We start from the raw sequence: 20,690 nt of genomic DNA on the forward strand, positions 1-20,690 counted from the left end.
GAGGAGCTACTACATACAGTATCTCATAAGCTCTCCCTATCAACACTGTGGGATTGGTGATGCACCCATTTTATGGATCATAGAAGAGGCACAAAGTAGTTAGGGGGCCTACCCTACACTGCTAGCGTGTAAGTGACACAATCAGGATTTGAATTTAAGTCTGTCGTATTCTGAAATCTTGTGCTAAACATGCTATTTATACAAAAACTATAGCTCTGTTTACAAATTTATTTTCACTTGTTACTATAAATAATCTGCCTTAAAAGCCATAACATTATGTCTGTCAGGGTAGTGGGGCAGTTGGAAGGCAGTCACTAGAAATATAAAATTGAAGTGCCTCTGGGGGGTCAGCAACCAAGACATGGCTCCGTGGGTAGAACATTTGAAAGCATAAAGTGGCACAAGGGGCTCAGCCTCAGCTTTCCCCATGCTTGTGCCCCATACTTCTTTTTGTAAACCTGTGTGTGGTTTAGAATGAAACCATGTGCCGTGCCCGGGGTTGGCATTAGGCACTAGCTCAGACACAGAGGGAAGGACAGATGTGCAGTGTGCTCCATGCTTTAGAATTCTGTGATCATTCATTTGTTTTAGGCTGTAAGGAGCCCCCCTGCCAAGCCACCCAGTCCGATGACTTCTGTTAGTGGGGCATTATAGTAAGAATACTTTTACTGCCCGTAAAGAAGGGGAGTGAGGGAAACTGTCTCAGTGAACAGCTGACAAGTCATGACCTGGAGGTGTGAACCTGCTCACTTGCACTTCCCACCCTCCACCCCAAATTCTCACACTGGCTCACAAACGACACCCCCCCCCCCCCGCCCTGCCGCCCCGCCCTTCCCTGTGCATGTTGAAATTGCCCCAGACAGGATCCTTTTTGATTGTGTCACCATCCAGTGTCGAGCAGCCTTGTGGGACAGAACTCTCAGAAACCAAGCAGGTCATCGTCCAGCCTCTGTGGCTGCCCTTGACTACGGTGCTGGCCCCTGATCCCACCAGCTGTGGTCAGATTATGAAGCAGTTTGTGGCCAAGCAGATACTCTGTCTTTAATAGGCCCCTTTGGGCTGCTTCCTCAAAGGAGGATTGTGGACATGCATTCACTGTGAGTATGGGGACATGTAGAAGTCTAAGAGTTGGCTCTTAAATGTCTGTTCATGTCCCCTCCATAATAAGGGGAGCTGATCTTTCCTTCTGAAGTCTACCATAGACCTCCAGGCCACACCCAAGTCCTGGTAGGGGTGAACCAGTTGCCATCATTTAACTCTTCACATCCAGCCTTCCAAACAGATGCCAGAAGAGAGGGTTTATCGTAACGTTACTCTGTGAATTATCCAGCCAGCCTGGAAAGTGAATATTTTATCATCATTTTAATAAGAAAGAGAATTAAAGAGGTTGAATGACACCTCCAGTGTCTAGTGAGCTACAGGTAGCAAAGGCAGGATTCACATAGAGGTCTGCTCCCAAGATCTTGCTTTGTGTCTGCAGTCTTGCCTGAAAAATTTGGCTGCAAAAGCCCTTCTGGGGCGATCATGATTATTGGCCTGACTGGCAAACCGAAAGCTCATTCTCTGTTTGTGCCTGGCTAAGGTAATAATTAGTAACAGAGATTGAAAATTGGCCAGTCCGATCCTAAATGATGATGCCTCTGCTCCCGAGGAGGAGTCTGGCGGGACACCAAGCCACTGTGTACATCTCTAGCCCTAGCAGGCCTCCTCGTTAGTAAGTGCAAGGAGGAGTGTGCACTCCTTCCCGTGAAGCATGCAGGCTCTAAATCCACAGTGAGTGGAAGTTGGGAGGAAGACAGAGGAATAAATAAACAACCTCAGAATAATGTGCAGCAAATACCAAAGCATATTTTAACATGAAAAAAAAAAGCAGTGGGGAAGAAAAGTCTGAAAATAACCTCCCTATTGAGATGCTCTTCTCTGGCTGACTTCTCAGTTCTGAGTTTATGGTTCAGCTGTAGATCTTCAGCGACGTGGGCTCCCTTTACTTCTCTGTTTTTGTTCCTTGCGTCAACGCCATCCTCTCACTTTAGGACCTCTTTTTTTTTTTTTTAAGGTTTTATTTATTTATTCATGAGAGACACACACACACACACACACAGAGAGGCAGGCAGAGACACAGGCAGAGGGAGAAGCAGGCTCCACGCAGGGAGCCCGATGCGGGACTCAATTCTGGATCTCTAGGATCAGGCCCTGGGCCGAAGGTGGTGCTAAACCACTGAGCCACCTGGACTGCCCACTTTAGGACTTCTTAAACTTATGCACAGACTTACCTCCTAATTGCTGGTCTATTAATACTTTTTCTAGCCTGTGCAACAAAGGAATTTGGAAGAAAAAGACATGCCCTCTCCTCTGCACTCAAGCCTACTGCTTTTTTGAGTACTGGTACTCACGGGAAGATCCCGGTCTAATTGCACCCATCTCAGGATGCTCAGGATTGTTTCTGCCTACTGGCCAGCTGGGGGTACTCTTCATAGATGAAGCTGGTCAAGAGTTAAATTAGTGAAAGATTCATAAATGGATGATTTGATATATGATTCATGATGAGAAAGAAGCAAGATAGACATGGTTAATATTGGGGTCAATAGGGCTGGGGTATAGCCAGCAAAAGCCCCATAGCACAATGTATTTGAGCTGAGTCTTAATAAAAGAGGGTATTTGTCATGAGTACCACAGAGGGAAAGCTTAGAAGAGGGGGAACATTCCAGACAGATTTAACAGTTTTAATAAAGGCAACAAAACAAAACAACCTAGTACCTTCAGTAAACTACAAGAAAAATGGTATTAAATGAAACCATGTGAATGAGGCTCTAGAGAGAAAGAGAGGCCTGGTAATGAAAACTCTCATGTACCTGGCTAAAGAGTTTAGACTTTATTCTGGGCGTGGATCAGACATAGATTTTAAGTCAGGTAGTGACATTGTCAGGTTTTCACTTTAGAACGATCATTTTGGTGACTACCGGAGAAGGAACAGAAGGTAGCAGCCTGGGGACAGGGCAACTCCAATGTGAAGACCAATGCAACATCTTTTTGTCTTTTAAGTTGATGTATAGTCAACATGCTGTGTTGTATTAGTTTTAGGTGATAACATAAGGATTAAGCAATTCTGTGTATTGTGCAGGGCTCACCATGGTAAGTGTAATTACCACCTGTTACCATGCAGTTACTGTATTTTATTCTGTGTATTGTGCAGGGCTCACCATGGTAAGTGTAATTACCACCTGTTACCATGCAGTTACTGTATTTTTATTTTATAGTACCTCATATGCTGTACTTTTCATTCCAGTGACTTACTTATTTCATACCTGGAAGTTTGTAGCTCTTGAACCCTTTTCACCTATTTCGCCCATCCTCCCACCCCTTCCCCTCTGGCAACCACCAGTTCTCTGTATTTGTGGGTCTGTTTCAGTTTTGTTTGTTTTATATTTTAGATTCTATATGGTACTTGTTTTTGTCTGATTTTTTTCACTTAGCATAGTACCCTCTAGGACCACCTCTATTGTCGCAAGTGGCAAGATCTCATTCTTTTTTATGGCAGAGTACTCCATTGGGAATCTAAATTACATCATCTTTGTCCATTCATCTGTCAGTGGACACTTGGGTTGCTTCCATACCTTGGCTGTTGTAGATAATACTGTAGCAAATATAGACATGCATTTGTTTTTCCAAATTAATGTTTTTTCTTTTCCTTGCATAAATAATAGTGGAAATGGCTGGATTACATGGCATTTCTATTTTTAATTTCTGTTTTTAATTTTTTGGAGTATAGTCCATACTGTTTTCCATACTCATTGTATCAGTTTACATTCCCACCAAACTATGCATGAGTGTTCCCTTTTCTGCACATTTTCTTTAACTGTTGTTATTTTTTGTCTTTTTGATACTAGCCATTGTGATAGATGTAAGGTGATATCTCATTGTGGTTTTGATTTTCATTACCCTGATGATTAGTGATAAGCATCTTTTCATGTGTTTGTTGGCCATCTGTATATTTTCTTTGGAAAAATGTCTATTCAGGTACTCTGTTTTTTAATTAGACAATTTGGTGGTGTTTTTTGTCTTGTTTTGCTTTGTTTTCTGGTGTTGAATTGTATGAGTTCTTTATATATTTTGGATATTAACCCTTTATCAGATAAATCATATATTCTTCCCCCAATCAGTAGGTTGCCTTTTTGCTTTGTCAGTAGTCATTGTAGTGTCTTCAGGGAGATGATGAGGAACCAGGGTAAGGCCTCAACACCAAACTCACTTGATTTTTGTGATAATTATTTTAGTACAGGCATGTGTACTGTATGTATTTGCTTTCATAGTGCATTTTTACAAGTCTTCTTTGAGGAAATACCATATACTAATTAACCTATTTCCTCCTGTTAAATCACCTAGTAAAGTTCCTTAATCAAAGTATAACCAATTTTTGTCTAGTATACTTGGTCTGATGAGGGATTTTAATGCCACCTCTGTGTGTTAAGACTGTGAGACATCAATGCCAGCAATGAGCAGGTGTTAAAAATTCTCATGAGGAGAAGAGAGAAAAACAATTTTAAATCACCACTGACCCAGGAAAACCAGAGAAGTTTCATACATTAATATTGTGGCTTCTCAGCATAATTGAATTGAATTGAATTGATGGATCTTTAACATATCTTAAGTTCTTTTAATGGTAGCATGGTGATGGAGAAAGACATAGGTATATATAGTCAGATCTGAGTTCCCATCCAGCTTGACTTTGGGAAAATTACTCTATCTTCTGAGTTTTCCTCACTGTATCATGGGGAACAATCATCATGACTATGTAAATACAGATTAATTTCAGAATGTTTTTAGACACAAGTAAAAAAAAGTCCAATTAAATTGGCTTAATTGACCAGAAAATTTACTGGCTAATGAACGGAAAGGTCCACAGGTGGGCCTCACTTCAGGGTTGGCTGATCCAGCAGCGAGTGGTCATCAAGGAGCCAATTTCTTTCCATCTCTCTCCACTGCTCTCTTATGATGTTAAACTTCATCATAGCGTTCTTTGCTTTATTCAGTGTGATGGCTGGAAGTAACTGGGGCTGCATTGCTTCCTAATTTACATCCAACCAGATAGTGTGAGAAAGTTTCCCACAGAAATTCTAAGTTTTCTGCTGATAAGATCACCCCGGAACCCATCCCTGTGGCCCTGGTCTGTCAGATACCGACTGGCTTTGATCTGGATTTGCCTGAGCTAATAATCACTGTGGTGAGACGAGAGATCTGCTGAATGATCTAGTTCTCGAACTGGAAGTAGATCTGGATAATTTGGAATTAGAAGATATTGACACAACAGACATCAACCTGGATGAAGATATTTTGGATGATTGAGTGTAATGTTTCTTGAGAACCCCACTACACAGATCATTATTATGGACAGGTATTGATCGCCACCCTGACCACAGTGCTTTAGACTCTTGAGAACCTCCTTAGATTTTATATGGAAAGGCTGTTTGTGGCCCACTGGGAGCACACTGCTCTTCTCATCTTAGGAGTCATTTATGTGCAGCATCTAAATCATTGTTTCCTTATTAAGTAAACCAAATGTGGGCTTTGATTTTTTTTTTTCATACTGTCATTAGACTGTATCTCATAAAATCTTTTGAATTAACAACAACAACAAAAAAAGTCCCAGAGCAGCACTGAGTGGGTCCTCCACAGATGCAGTCAGCTCTTGGCATACATGGTATTGAGTGCATATAAGGAAGATCCCCGCAATATCTGGAACATGAGTAACTATGGTGAGGATTAAATAAAATAACATATATAAAGATCTTGGTGCAAGTAGATACTCAAGTATTGGTCAATTCCCCTTCTTTATTGCTCTTTCTGTTTTATTCTTACAAGGTTAAAACGTTTTTTAAAAAAAATATTTAAGTCTAATTTCAAAACTCTAGCAAACAATTTTGATTTTGAATGACCCTATGTAGTTTTAAGTGTTGGGATCTAGATTTTTAAATTTACATTTGGTTTAGATATAAGTTGAATGGCTCTACTTAAAATGATTTTAATTACAATTTGTATTGTGATTCCCATGGATGCATAGGAAAAGATTTTTAAATGGAAAATGTGAATGAGTACTTCAGATCTTGTTAAAACCTATATGTGCACAACAGCAATGGATGGTAGTATTCATTACTGATTGCAGTAATATTTCATCTCATTTCTAACATTCTTTATGCCTTTCTCTATTAAGATAAAGGTGACCTTCTAGCTATTGAAAACTTAGGAATGATTAGCTTATGTCACTGCCAAAAGCAAATAGTAAAAAAGATAGGACCATTCACGCTTGCTGAAGAATAATAGTATTTCTGTGGTTATTCTACAAGGCAAAAGGCAGAGATAAAGTGGCCTCTGTCCTGTATCATTCATTTTTATTATATAAGCAATTGATAGTTAAAGCAAAAAACAAAGTTAAAACATCGATTTTCTGTTAAGTATGTAATTGAAGGTGACAAACCATGCATTCTTATTTTTGTGGTTGAATATCTAATTAGCTATATTAAAGCAAAATTTTTATGACTTCTAAATTTTCATTTTCTGTGCATAATATTTAAGATACTATTTCGTAATATTTTATAATTTAAAAGCAGTGCTTAAAGGGGCCTGAATGGCGCAGTTGGTTAAACATCCTGCTCTTGGTTTTGGCTCAGATTGTGATCTCACGGTGGTGAGATCAAATCCCACATCAGAGACAGTGGCCTCTGCACTCAGCAGGGAGTCTGCTTCAGATTCTCTCTCGCCCTCTCCCTCTGCCCCTCCCTCCACACACACTCTCTTTCTCTCTCTTTTTTTTAAAAGATTTTATTTATTTGAGAGAGAGAACATGAGCAGGAGGGGAGGGGGAAGGGATAGAGGGAGAGGGAGAAGCAGACTCTCTGCTGAGCAGGGAGCCCAGTGCAGAGCTCAATCCCAGGACTCTGGGATCATGACCTGAGCTGAAGCATACACTTAACCAAGTGAGCCACCCAAGTGCCCCCAACTCTTTAAGATAAATAAATAAATCTTAAAAAATATAAACATATATATAAAAATATAAACACAAAAATATAAACAAAACAACAAAAATATAAAAATAAATATATTATATATAAATATATATAAAAATATAAACATATATAAAAATATAAACAGAAACAGTGCTTACATGCTAAGTACTGAGAATAAAAAATGAATAAGATATGGGTCCTGTTCTGATGGATCTCATAATCTAATAAGGAAAGCAGACACACAAATAAGACATATATGCAGCATTGAGTATCCATATAGAAATTGGTGGTATGCGATTGATAAAAATATGCGATTGATAAAAAAATAATTTCTTTAATGAAGTCAGTTAAATCTAACTTAGTTTGATACCTCGTTTGTAGCCTTGACATTTGCTGGCCCCCCTGCAAGTCATCCTGTTATCATTGGAGCAGATTTGCAGGGGTTTTACAGACTGAGTTATATACTCCATTAGTGAGTCCTGTAATTAAGTGTTGTGACCGACATTAAAAACAAACCAAAAAGACTAGACTGTAGATTAACATCAGAAACCATCAGTATGCATCTCACCACAGTAGTTGTATTGTTGAGGAACTTTTGTTTGTTCTTAGTATATTCATACATAGGTGCTGATACTGAGTTTGGCTGTGCAGTGTGCTTCTTACCCTGGGTCTTGGACAAAAAGGTTTAGAAACTGCTGGGTCTGCTGATTAGGTTCCTGACTACATATATCAGGGGAAGCGATGCTCAGGCAGCTAGCCCAGGATAGCATATCTGTGTCTTTTAGTTATACACACACATACACACACACACACACACACACACACACACACACTGTTATCACCTAAATTCAGAACTGCTGCCTTCTTTCGTCTCCCCCCTTCCCTACCCTACAATCTGTCTGGACTCTTTCAGTGACCTCCTTACTTCCCTTGAGCTACTGTTCCAGGAGCCACATGCTTCTGGATCCCACTCACTGTCAGCCAGTTCACTGGGTCCTTCAGAAGTTTCAAGCCCCCAGAGCTTGCAGTGATGGTTCACATGCTTCCATTGCTCTTAGAATTAACCAAGGGAAGCTTTTGCAAAAGACAGGGGTTTCTTTCCACCAATGCCAGTGACTTCCCTAACCTCACACACAGTCAGAAGTCTAACAAAGGCCCAGGAATTCTCATTTTTGAAATAGTGCTCAGTTATTTCAATGCAGGTTGTCTAAAAATCATACTTTAGGGGAACAGTGTTCAAGATAAAGGTACCAGCACAGTTGAATTCTGGCCCTTTTCCTGGTCCATGGTTGGTACTTCCTCCCCATGTCGTTAACGTAGTGAAGGGACAGGAGGCTCTCTCTGAGTCTGCTTTGAAGGTGCTAATCCATGTCACAAGGGCTCCACTCGCCTGACCTAAGTACTTCCCAAAGGCCATCGCTTTTAGGGGGGAGGGGATTGGATTTCAGCATATGAATTGGGAGGGGACACAAACATTCAGACCATAGTCCTTGATATGTAAGATTTTTTAAATCATATTTTAAACAGGTACAAAGGATGATGTGATTTCTCTATATTTTAAATGTTGACACTAATGTAAAACTGTTACGGAGCTCTCTCTGTCCCCAGGGTAATCCACAGTAAATAGCGACTTGATAATCACCTCTGTCCCTTTAAAAAATCCCAAACCAGCACATCTTTAGCGGTTAGGAAGGCTGCATCTTTCCTTTCTCTCAAAACGATTTGTACTGTTTCTTTAGTCCAAGAAAAATAAAGCAGGGCACCAGTTAAAGTCGATAAAGACAGATTTTATTTAGTGATAACTGCTGCAGCAGGGAGGACAGTGCACATTAATTGAGTTCAACTCCTCTGAAACAAAAGGCAGGAGACTTTGAGTGCTGGGGTGTGCTACAGGAGAGGCCCTGCCGGGTCAGCGACTGGCTTGAGGCACCGGACTGGGTCATCCTCTGCGTCTGCCAAGTGACACTGACCTGGAAGAGAAACCCCACCTTCTTATGTCTTTTTGACAGAAGATAGTTGTGCAGGTTAGATTGAGTGCTTTACCCTCCCACAGGATGGGGAACTAGGGCAATCTCCCTGAGTGTCTGCATTTCAAAGAGATACTTCCTGGGTCTCAAGGGGACAGTGCTGCGTGGTAGCAGATTTACATCTCAAAGAGGCCGAGAAAGGATTTATAATGGCAAGCTTTCTAAAGTGCCTGCTCCAAGAAGGGGGTTCAGGGGCCTGCTGGTCTCTCCCTGGGTTTTGGCTAGAACAAACAGTAAATTCTACTGGCAGTTTTGAGCTTTCTCAGGAAGCAATCTTCAGAGACACTGGTCATCCTAGAGACCTAGCCTTAAGCTGCTAGACGTCCCCGAGAGTCTGGTCATGTCTGTTAGTTTGGGAGTCAGTGAGCAAACAAGCAGAGTTGTCTTTGGGCCAGGAGTTTCTATAGTTTACTTGCATGTAATTGTAGCACAGTGTAGTGTTTTTATGCTTAAAAGTCATTTCTCTGTATCAGAAATAATGCAAATAATAAATACAAACAAATTAACATTTAAATTTTTTCTTGTGACCATAGAGCTCTACTATTTAGAGAAACTATTCTGTACTGAATTATTGTTTCAGTCATGCGTTTGATCAGAACAACATAGGTGTGTTAACTTTTGATAAATAAGAATGATAAAAATTAAAATTGTATTTAAAATGTACCTCTTGAGCAGCTCCGGTGGCTCAGCGGTTTAGCGCCGCCTGCAGCCCAGGGTGTGATCCTGGAGACCCTGGATCAAGTCCCACGTCAGGCTCTCTGTATGATGCCTGCTTCTCCCTTTGCCTGTGTCTCTGCCTTTGTCTTTCTGTCTCTATGAATAAATAAATAATAAAAAAATATTTAAAAAAATAAAAAAACAAAATGTACCTCTTAATGAGAGGTGCAGAGCTTTAAACATTGCTTTTTAATTAGTTTATGTGCCCTTCAATGAGTGTTACTTCTTGCTAGATTGAAATTGCATTCAACATTAGTTTTTTCCACTTTACATTTTTATAGATATGAATATTTAAAAACCTTGTTCATAGTGGTTGGGGAGGGAGTTTTGTCCTAGCAGTGCCACTCAGGTCTTTGCCCTTTTCGACAGCTAAAACTCACATCGTGGTTTATTGTTAAAAATTATTTTTGATGATTTATCAACCGACAACTCAATTAGATCTTTCATAAATTTTGTTGAAAGCACAAGAACCAGAAACCTTGTGACATGCAAAGAAAAATGAATTTTCAGTTGGAGTCCTGTCACACACCAGTATTTTCAGTCTCCCTTGTTGCATGTTCTGGAACTTTTTAGAAACCAGAAGGATGTAACAGAGTCCGATTCAGGAAGAAGGTGATGCATGTCTGTCTTGTATAAGTGGAGAAGGCCTATGTGAAGGGGGAGCTGAGAAAGAAAATAGATTTGACACCTTGACCTCCAGAAAGAATTATTCTCAAGATCAGTTTTAGGACAGAAGATTTAGAGAAGGTGAAGATTTAGAAACTTTCTGTACCGGTGTACCCTTTAAAAAACTTTGTGTGCTGCTGGGGCACATTCCTCAGTTGAAGCCCACTGACCTAAGGGAGAATGTGTAAGAGCCTCACTATGGCACCCTTGGTCACCCCAGCCCTCCTTTGTATCTCTTCCCCTGCGGGACAGCCTCCTGCCCCAGCACAGAGAGTTTCTGCTTCTGCCACCATGGTCTTCTCCTTGCCCCTAGAACAGTGGCTGTCTGGGTCTGGCATGGGAGTGAGACTGGAGGAGGAGGTGTCTAGCTTCTCATGGCAAGGGGATTGAGGGGGAGCCATGGGGCATCAAACTCCTGGGATTGTTTGATCTTTTTCAAAAACGCTTCTTCCTCTTTTCCCAAATGCACTGTTAGCTGCTGTTCTGAACCCATTCCTCCACCCACACACCCACCCACCCCCTAGATTCTCTGAGGTGGTGAGCTGCGGGTTTGCAGAGGAGGGTATTCTAGCCCTCAGATGTTCTAGAGTCACAGGCACAGAACATTTCTCTTTTATAAAAAGCCTTTTTTAAGTCCCCATGCTGCTGTCTCTGCCCAAAATCCACCCCGCCCACCTTGTCCACATGAATTCTTGCACATCCGCCAAGTCGTGGTTCAGGTGTTAGCTCCTTTGTAAAAGCTTTCTTGCCTTGCTAAGATATTTTTTCTTGATGCACCCACATAATTCATTTATACTGGTTACGTTTTATAAGTGCTTATTTTTGTGTTTGGTTTCCCAGTATGATATATATTTTTCCCACGTAGAGATCATGCTTTAATTTACCTTTGTATCTCCTGTGCCAAGACCAGGGCTAGCATTTGGTAAGTGGGGAAGTATTTGTGGTTGAAAAGCAGGAGGGAGAGATGGACGATTCTCTGTTTTCCTCTCCTTCTGCCCCTCCCTCTACTTGCAAGTGTGTTCTCTCTCCCTCTCCCCACCCCCCCTCTCTCTTTCTCTAAAATAAAATTTAAAAATATATATCTGCTTTGCAAAATTGATCAGCCTGAAGGAACATGCAGATGAGGAAAGTTGTCTTGGTGAATTTTGCATCAAGCCATTACCTGAAAACGATAGTACCGATTGTGCCAACTTCTGCTCATGTTCCTTGCGTTCACCCCTTCCTTCCCAGTCACCATGATAAAGCACCGTCCCACCAGCCTGGCAGACAGGCCATCTGTGTTGTCGCCGCTGCCTGGTTCTTCTTCCTCATTCCCTGATGGACCTTTACCTGTGCTCATATTCTGGTCAAGCCAATTGACTCTCAGGTTCCCCACTTGCTCCTTTGACCTGGTGGCTCTTGGGATGCTTTTTCTATCTTCATGCCTCCTCACTGCTGAGGATTCACTTCAAGAGTGGTCACCTGTAGCACATGTTTCCCAGCCTCCCAGCTGCTCACCTTCAGCTGGGACATAGCTCTCTTCTTCTCCTTCTCCTCTCCTTCCTCTTCTTCCCCTTCTTCCTCCTCTTCTTTTTCCTCCTCCTCCTCCTCCTCCTCATTCTTCTTCTTCTTTTTCTTCTACTACTAAAGATTTTTATTTATTTATATGAGAGTGAGAATGAGAGAGATCACAGAAGGAGAGGGAGAAGCAGAACCCCCGCTGAGCAGGGAGCCCAATGCAGGGCCTGATCCCAGGACCCTGAGATCATGACCTCAGCTGAAGGCAGAGGCTCAACCAATGAGCCACCCAGGTGCCCCCATAGCTCCCCTTCTTGAGGCCTCGACAGTATCTCCTCTTTACCTTATTGCTTTTTGATAATAATCCTGCCTCTTTTTAATGTTCTTTGTCTCTTTCTGTATTTCTCATTAGCCTTTCACATGCCCAGGGGCAGGGACCTGATCTAATTTGTCTATATTGCCAGCACCCAGCCCAAGGCAAATGTTCATCATGTATTCACAGGATGTATATCAAATGAATACACTCAAAGTGATCACTAGCTTAATGTCCTTGCGCCTCTTCTGTGCAGTTTCTGATCATTGTCCTGATGGCATATGTCTGGTCCTGGTTTGTTTGTTTTGAGTCCTTTAAATATCCTTTTGCAGTTTTAATCTCCAAAGGCCTTCTCCCAGGAACAGGATGCTGCAGTCAATGGTAAATTGGAGTCTTCTGGCGCAGTCTGGACTGTAGGTTTCTAGGCATGCGCTGAGAACATGCCATTTCAATGCCCTTTTAAAGGTTCTCTTCCCCCGTTACCCTGTATGTTGATCGGAGTTGTGAGATTGAACAGCTATTTTCTGTTTGTCTCCAATGTACCTGACATTATTGAGGTGCTAGGAATACAGAGAGTTTAACAGACACAGTTGCCACCTGAAGGATCTCCCTGTTAGTCAAGGAGATGTACAGGTGACCAGACAATTTGAATGGAGTGTGGTATGTTCTTTGACACTGGTAAGCACAGAGCACTATAGGAAGGCCTAAAAGTGGTTTATGACCTGGGGAGGAGATGATGTCAGGGATGCTTCCAGACCTGTGGACTCTGAACTGAGTCCAGAGATGAAGACAGATGAAGCGAGGCTTGAGAAAGAATGACATTTTTTTTGCTCAGTTTCATATTTTTCTTCAAAATAAGATTCTTCGACATGTCTTTTTAAATGGGAACTGAATAAGGCATCTTTCTGTTATTGTAATCCTCAGTATGTACGGGTTGCCTTCAGCGGCTTCTAATTCCTATACTTCAGATTCTGTAACTAGCCTGGTACTCAAGGTCACTTACAGTTTATTCTCAGTTCTCCTTTCTAGTGATAGCTTTTTAATACTGTAGGTTAGGGGGTCACCCAGCTATGGCCTACAGGTCAGATTCAGATTCAGCCTCCTGCCAGTTTTTGTTTTATAGCCTTTAGTTCTGATTGGCTTTTACATCTTTTTAAAGGATTGCAAAATCAACTGACCCAACAAAGTAGTTTGTAAGGCCAGCGCATTTTCTGCAGAGTCCTTTTAGACCTCTGCTCTTTCTGACCTGCAGTGCTCCCTGATGGTTACACATATACCATGGAACACCGGCTTTCCCACCTCTGCAACTCTGCCTCTCCTCTTCTGCCTTTTAAATGTCGTCATTCATCCATTCATTCACTTACACATTTCAACAGATTGGGTGGTGGTTATGTACGAGCCACATTCTGGGTTTGGGGTTCTGGGAATACAACAGTGACTGTCAGCACGTGGAAACAAAATTTGTCAGTTCTGGGAAAAAGCTAATACAGGATAAGGAGAGAGAGAGGGAGAGGGGTAGAGAGAGATGGCTAGGGTGGAGGGAGGGCTAGCTTTTACAGTCAGCGGAGGCCTCTGATGAGGTGACACTTGTGCCAAGTCCTCAGGGACGAGCCATGAGGATACCTGGAGAACATCTCAGGCAGAGGGACTGCATGGAAGTGAGTCTGTCTGGAGTGGAGTGAGAGGGTAGAAAAAGAGAGAAAGTAGGATTAGACAGGTCAGGTGGGGTGAAGAACAAACCATGGTGAGCTTCCTAGGGTCTTGAAGGCTGAGTTTTGCTCTTGGTGAATTGGGAAGCTATTAAATAGATTTGAGCAGAGGAGTGACATGATAAGATTTATGTGTCTAAAATACCACTTTGCTACTGGGGAGTGCTGGAGTACCCACTTAGCTCCAGGGTCACAGTGGCTCAACACAACAAAGGTTAGGAGCATTCCTTCATGCTCCTAATCCAGGAAGAGCCTGTCAAGGGCTCTCTACTGCAAAGTCACTTAGCATTCAGGCTGAGGGAAGCTCTACCATCTTGTATTGATGCCATCTGGGCCCTGCATCCTCCTCGACTGCTATGGCTGGGAAAGAATGGAGGCTGGATAATGATGCATGTGGGCTATATCATTGCCTTGGCTCAGAAAAGAAACAGGTGTCCTCTGCTCAGCTTTCATTGGCTGGAATGTGGCTCATGCTAGCTGCAATGGGATTGGCATATGCAGTGGGGCCCATGGAATGCTTGTGTTTGGTGAGCTCTGTGCTGTCTGCCAATCGGGAGACCATTTAGAACCACTGCCATACAAGAGGGGCATTATGGCTTGGAATTGGGTGGTGGCCTTGAATGTGGTGGAAATTGGGTAGAGTCTGGATATATTTCAAAGGTAGACCCAGTAGGATTCACAGCTGTCAGGGATGACTCCTCCGTTTCTCCCCCTTCCCACCTTCTTATCTCCTATCCTAAATATGATTTCTTTGAGCCTGGCTCATGTTCTCTCTCATTTTTCCAGAGGGCCTACAAAACAGATGCTCAATACACACTTATGGAGTGCTAGAATAATTTAGTCACTTAACTTTATTTTACAAAATCCACATTAAAAAAAAAGTTACTAATTGCTGTCAGGGAATAGTTTTATAAAATCTTTGATTGCTTATTATAGAAATACATATATGAATGATGTGCTAATGCCATGGGCTTCAAAATAGAAGGTTAAGAATAAAAGTACTTTGTGGCTACTCGAGCTAGTGAAGAAATTGCAATTTTTCACTCTGATTTTGTCAATTTTTTTTTCCTCTTACTACTTTTCTCTATCCTGGAAGAGTTTAAGGAAAATAAGTCTATTAGGTTTATTCAGTGTGAAATGAAACTTGTATTTTTAAATTTTTTTTAATTTTTAAATTTTTTATTTAGATTCAGTTTGCCAACATATAGTATAACTCCCAGTGCTCATCTCATCAAGTGCCCTCCTTAATGCCCCTCACCCAGTCACCCCATCCCCCCACCCAACTCCCCTTCCACAACCCTTTGTTTGTTTCCCAGAGTTAGGAGTCTCTCATGGTTTTATCTGCCTAATTTTTCCCCACTTGGTTTCCCTGTAATTTTTTTTTTAAGTGGGCTCTACACCCATCATGGAGCCTGATGTGGTGTTTGAACTCATGACCCTGAGATCAAAACCTGAGCTGAGATCAAGAGTCTCACACTTTTTTTTTTTTAAGATTTTATTTATTTATTCATGAGAGGCAGAGAGAGAGAGAGAGACAGAGAGAGAGAGAGAGAGAGAGGCAGAGACACTGTCAGAGGGAGAACTAGGCTCCACGCAGGAAGCCCGACGTGGAACTCAAGGATCACGCCCTGGGCTGCAGGTGGTGCTAAACCTCTGGGCCACCGGGGCTGCCCAAGAGTCTCACACTTAACCAACTGAGCCACCTAGGCACCCCAAAATGTGTATTTCTTAATCTCACTTTATAGTCTTTCAGTGATAAACCTGTTTTTATAAACAGTGAAAAGCTTAAGTGTCCAAAGAAGCAAAATGCTCAGTCCTTACATCTGTTACCATAATATCATTCTGCCCCTTACACAGGCCCCAGCTCCTGCAGGAAAAATAACTTAGAGTTGCATTTCTTTACATTCTATATTCTTGGTAACTGTTGGGTTATTTAGTTATTTTAAAATATCATTAAAAATAGTAAGGGGGGGACCCTTTCTGATGACACTGGTGATGAGGTCAAATAATTTAAACCCCCAGAAAGTTCACTTGCCTCTACTGACCATTGTATGGCCATTCCATAGCAGGTTCTAGGCAAGCACATCAGTGTGAAGCCTAGACTCAGTAGTGCTGGGCAGCTAGAGTCTACTTGTTTATAAGCCAAGTGGATGGTGAACTTGGCTTTTGGGATAGATGACCTCTGCTGGCTGTGGAGGCTGAAGAAACGGATGAGTCCAGGATGACTTGTGCGTGTCTTGGTATTGAAACATGAGTAGGAATGAACCTTGCAAGGAAGAAAAGAGCATTTTCCTGAGACAAGATACCTGATGACAGCAGGGAATGATGAAAAATTTATGTGTACAGAGCTTAGAGTGGAGGCTACATTTCTACATTTTCTAAGACTAGACGGTTAGCTTGGAGCTAGTGTATGAACGTTCTGGAGTACCATACCAAGGAATTTTTCGAGCTCACGAAAAAGTTTTTCTAGAAGGGATCACATGGCAAGTTTATTACGAAGATATAAAAAAGAAACTTCTATTGTATCAGCCGAATTAAAATCCATCTTCCACTTATTGAGGACTTATGATGGGTAAGGCATTTTGCTGATTGTTTTACGTATTATCTCATTTAAATTCTCAATATGACATGGTATGGTAGATGACATTTTTCACATTTTCCCAGAAGAAACAAAGGCTTGAAGCACGTTGTCAAGTTGTTTAGTCACCAAGTACTGAAAATTAAACACAGGTTTTCTGAGGTGAGTGCTCTTCCTACTTGCCAACTACTCGAGGGGTAGTTGACAATGGCAGGTTAAACCTTACAACAAAGATCACATCTAGACCTATCCCAGGGCACAGAGACCACTTGTTTCTCCCAGGATGCTCTTCCCTGCACACATGACTTGCCTGCCTTGTCCTTACTGTCTTGCCAGTCTGAAAGTCTTCCACGCCCATTGATAGGCCGAGAGAATAGACATTTGGCCAGTTGGTATCTCCAGATATTCCCCAAGCCTGTGTTTCTTGAGAAAACAAGAGTGAGTAGAAAGGAAGGATTCACTTTGCCAAGTTCTTGTTTGTCTCCACTTCTGTCGAGCATTCAGCGTGTACTCATCACATGCTCTTTCAGAGCCTGTACGGAGGTAAACGTGGCAAAGTGGAAGCTGTGTGACATGCAGTGAGAGGGGAGCACCAGCTCCATAACCAAGGCACCTGGCTTCCGGCTTTTACTTATCACTCACTCAAGGAACCCCAACATATCACAGAACCTCCCTGGGGCTCATCCACATGATGGGAGAAGTAAGGAGGGCTGTTGAACTAACTATACATGAGTTCTGTTGTCTTGTTTTTCCACCACAGAAAAGAGTTCACAGTGTATGTGAGGGAGGAGGAGAATATAACTGGTACTTGCTGGTCAGCGGTGACTTCTGACTTTGTCCTATTCCATGAGTACTTGGAGGTAGCAATCTGGCTATAAAACTTAGTGGAAGCTGCATTTGCAAAGCACACACTGAGTTACCGTTTAGTGGAAATAGTACCTTCCTAAGGTTATTTTTTAACCATACCTGTAGGGGTTGAAGAAAATGTCAGCTGTCTGCACTATCATAGCATGAATTCTATGTAGAGTGACTTGGGGGGGAGCTGGTGGGAAATGGGAGGTCTGGACCGACCTGCCTCCTGGTGTGGTCACTGATGCCATGTTTTAGCAGCTGTGGTACTTTTCAGAATAACCAGAGACACACGGTTAAGTGACATTGATAAATGATAGTAAAGATAAGATTTTGCCCTTGGACTCTTTATCTGTTTTTATTTTATTTATTTAAATCAACACAAAGCCCTTCTAGAGCTATAGTACAACAAAAATGTACTTGAGTCATTGACATGAGGCTAATAAATCTAGGATCCAAGGCAGCACAAATCAGCAGTTCCTAACAAGGCCCGGCATGGCTCCCCAGTGTGTGATGCCTCCATCAAGAGGGGTTATGTTTAGACTTGAGGCCAGGTAAGCTCAAATGTTTAATAATATTAGGAAAATATAACCCCTAACAAAATGACTGTCACATATTAGAATTCAATTGTGAAAAAAAAAAAAAAAGAATTCAATGAATACTTGGTGAGTGAGTGAATACGACATCATTATAGAACACTTGGAAAGTTGAGAACAAAATTGCTCATAATCCCAGCATGTTACCAGAACAGTAATGTGTGCATGTATGTGCGTGTGTGTGTGTTCAGTCATACACACAGGTTTAGTTTGGATTTTAGTATAAACACGGCATAGTTTTATGATTTCTGATTCCTAAAATTTAACATTTTATGATAAGCATTTTCCAAAATGCTATGCTCTTTTAATAATTCTAAGTTTAATGACTATATAATGTTCTATCTAGTAATGTATCATAAGTTAGTTACCATTTCTTTTATTATTAGGCAGTTTGATTGCTTTTGAAGTTTTATAGTCTTATTCCAGTTAAATCTTCATGCCTATACTATTTTCTTCTTTTTAATTATTTCCATATAATAAATGATCAATACTGGGAATTGTGGTTGTAGAAATGACTCCTCCTTTTTGCACTGTAACCAGTAATCTACTTGAATGCTAGTTTCCTCATGCCACCCACTACTTTTGTGTATTAGCATGAAAAAAATCATTATTTACTAATTTAATAGTGCATATGGCTCCTCATTGTGGTGGTTTTCCTCACAGAAGAAAAACTAATATAACAAAACTCCTCTTCATGTGTTAAAGTTGTATGTTAACATCTTACTTTTGTTCTCTCTGCCTCGCTAATACCTTATTAAATATGCCATCTCTGATCACATGGGGCTGGTTTGTCTCACTGTTGTTCAATCCCTTTTTGTGTTGAAGCTGTCTGTGGAAGCACGGAAAGAGATGACCAGGAAGGCTATTCAGACGGTCAAACATTTTATTGAAAAGCCACGGAAAAGAAATTCAGAAGATGACATTCAAGAAGCGAGTGACTCTAAAGTTACCTATGGAGATGCCCAGAGTCATCTGGAGAAATCACTTGCTCACCTGGAAACCCTCAGCCACAGCTTCCTTGTTTCTCTGAAGAACAGTGAGCAGGTAATGAAGTAAAAACTTCTCTGTGCCCACTCACTCACATAACATAGTACATGCTTTCGTTTTTCTTTTAAAGCCACAGTAGTGGTTTTGCTTGGGTTTTCAGTCTTTCAGATGTCTTTGAAAATGGTCCTCAATCCTTTATCCTTTAGCTTCTTCATTACCTCTTGATTATCAATTCAGTTACCAGTTCTTTGAAAAGGATTTGAGGGCACTGATCAGGATTGATCTCAGTCAGGGAAGAGGCGGGAGGGATGGGGCAAAGGCCCCTAAGTTTAACCTACATTAGGTGCCTGGGGGACGGAGGGGTCCTCTGAAAAGATGATCAGGACAGTGGTCTGTGAGCCTGTTTTGCGTTCTGAACAGAAAAATGATTGATTTTTTTTGTCCCTAATTTTCAGAAAAATTCAGAAAGAGCCATTCATGCCTGCTTCAACAGTTTTTCGGTTTTTTAATTAGATGCACTCATCCTGTTTTTTTTTTTTAATATTTTGTGTTTCCAATATAATTTTATTATTGATCCAATTTTTTTGGCTATTAAAATTATTCCTAGTTGGTTTCCAGTTGAGACCTTCGTGATATCTCAAAAAAATACTCTCAGAAGAGTCCAGAGTCCCTGCCCATGACGAGAGTTCAGGCCCAGTGTGTTAGGGCAGCACGAGGAAACCCTTTCTCTGTAGCTTTTGTAGTTTTTCTGCTGTGCTGTTGTAGCCAAGGGAGTTTTAGCGATTTTTTCACATAACTCAGAAGTTGACAGATCAATCGGTAAATGGTTTCATATAGGTGCAAACAGTGTATAGATATCTAAGTAATATTTCATTTACCCCTTTAATGTTGATGGTAAATGAAACTCTAAGTGGCCACTAATCTCCTCTTTTATTTTTCTTAAACTGTACATGTTGATTGAATTGTGTTCTTGGCTTGTAAAGAACAATTCCTGACTAGAAAGATGGGTCAGTGGAGAGCAGTTCAGATAATGAACAAATGGAAGACTTCAAAATTTGTATGAGACACATAAACTCAAAGCCCTCATGGAAAAGACGGGAAGAATTCAAAAGTTTGATAGCAGTTTCATTTCATTTTGTATTTTTCAGTGCTATTAGCCTGTCTAATGAATCACATTAAATGATGTACAAGCAATAGAGAAGGCTTTTTGCAGGGAACAAATTGGCTTTACCAATCTTGATTTTATCTTTCTGACATGTACCGTGCTATAATCCATAATTATGAGAACTAGGGTAAAATTTGAATTCTTCAAGTAAAAGTGATTATACTTATTAGTATAAAAAATTAAAGACTTGTCTTTTTTATTAAATATACTATGCTCAGATCTGGAGAATTGTCACCCCTCTCCTTGGAACAAGTATTGTCTTTGAATGATTAGAATAACATATATGGGGCCAAGGGGATTATTAATGGAAATAGCTATTTGTTTCAATGAGGCTGTGATTTAAAGGTACCAGTAGCTGCTTGCAAATGCCATCAGTCAGACCATGGAGGTCCATTGTAGTAGATTCTTCAAGTTCCTAGAGTGGATCTCATTTGATTTTGTTAGGGTACTTTTCATAGCAAACACTGGAAATAACCTTCAGCCTCATACATTTGTCCCTTTTAAGTTCAGGCCATAATTTTAACCTCTTTAGTCATACACCCAGTGAAAGAAGATTCTCTGTGCCCCAGATTAACGCAATCTAAA

At 41.1% G+C, this 20,690-nt stretch overlaps 1 protein-coding gene across 1 annotated transcript in view; it reads left to right on the forward strand.

Moving 5' to 3' along the window:
- The window catches only part of NBAS (NBAS subunit of NRZ tethering complex), a 322,232-nt gene that overhangs the window by 252,985 nt on the left and 48,557 nt on the right, over positions 1 to 20,690 (forward strand). The window contains 1 exon segment of the mRNA XM_041755246.1: positions 18,779 to 18,997. Within this exon segment, the coding sequence (XP_041611180.1) occupies positions 18,779 to 18,997 (219 nt within the window).

The sequence above is a fragment of the Vulpes lagopus genome, chromosome 5, assembly GCF_018345385.1.
Source record: "Vulpes lagopus strain Blue_001 chromosome 5, ASM1834538v1, whole genome shotgun sequence".
Lineage (NCBI taxonomy): Eukaryota > Metazoa > Chordata > Mammalia > Carnivora > Canidae > Vulpes > Vulpes lagopus.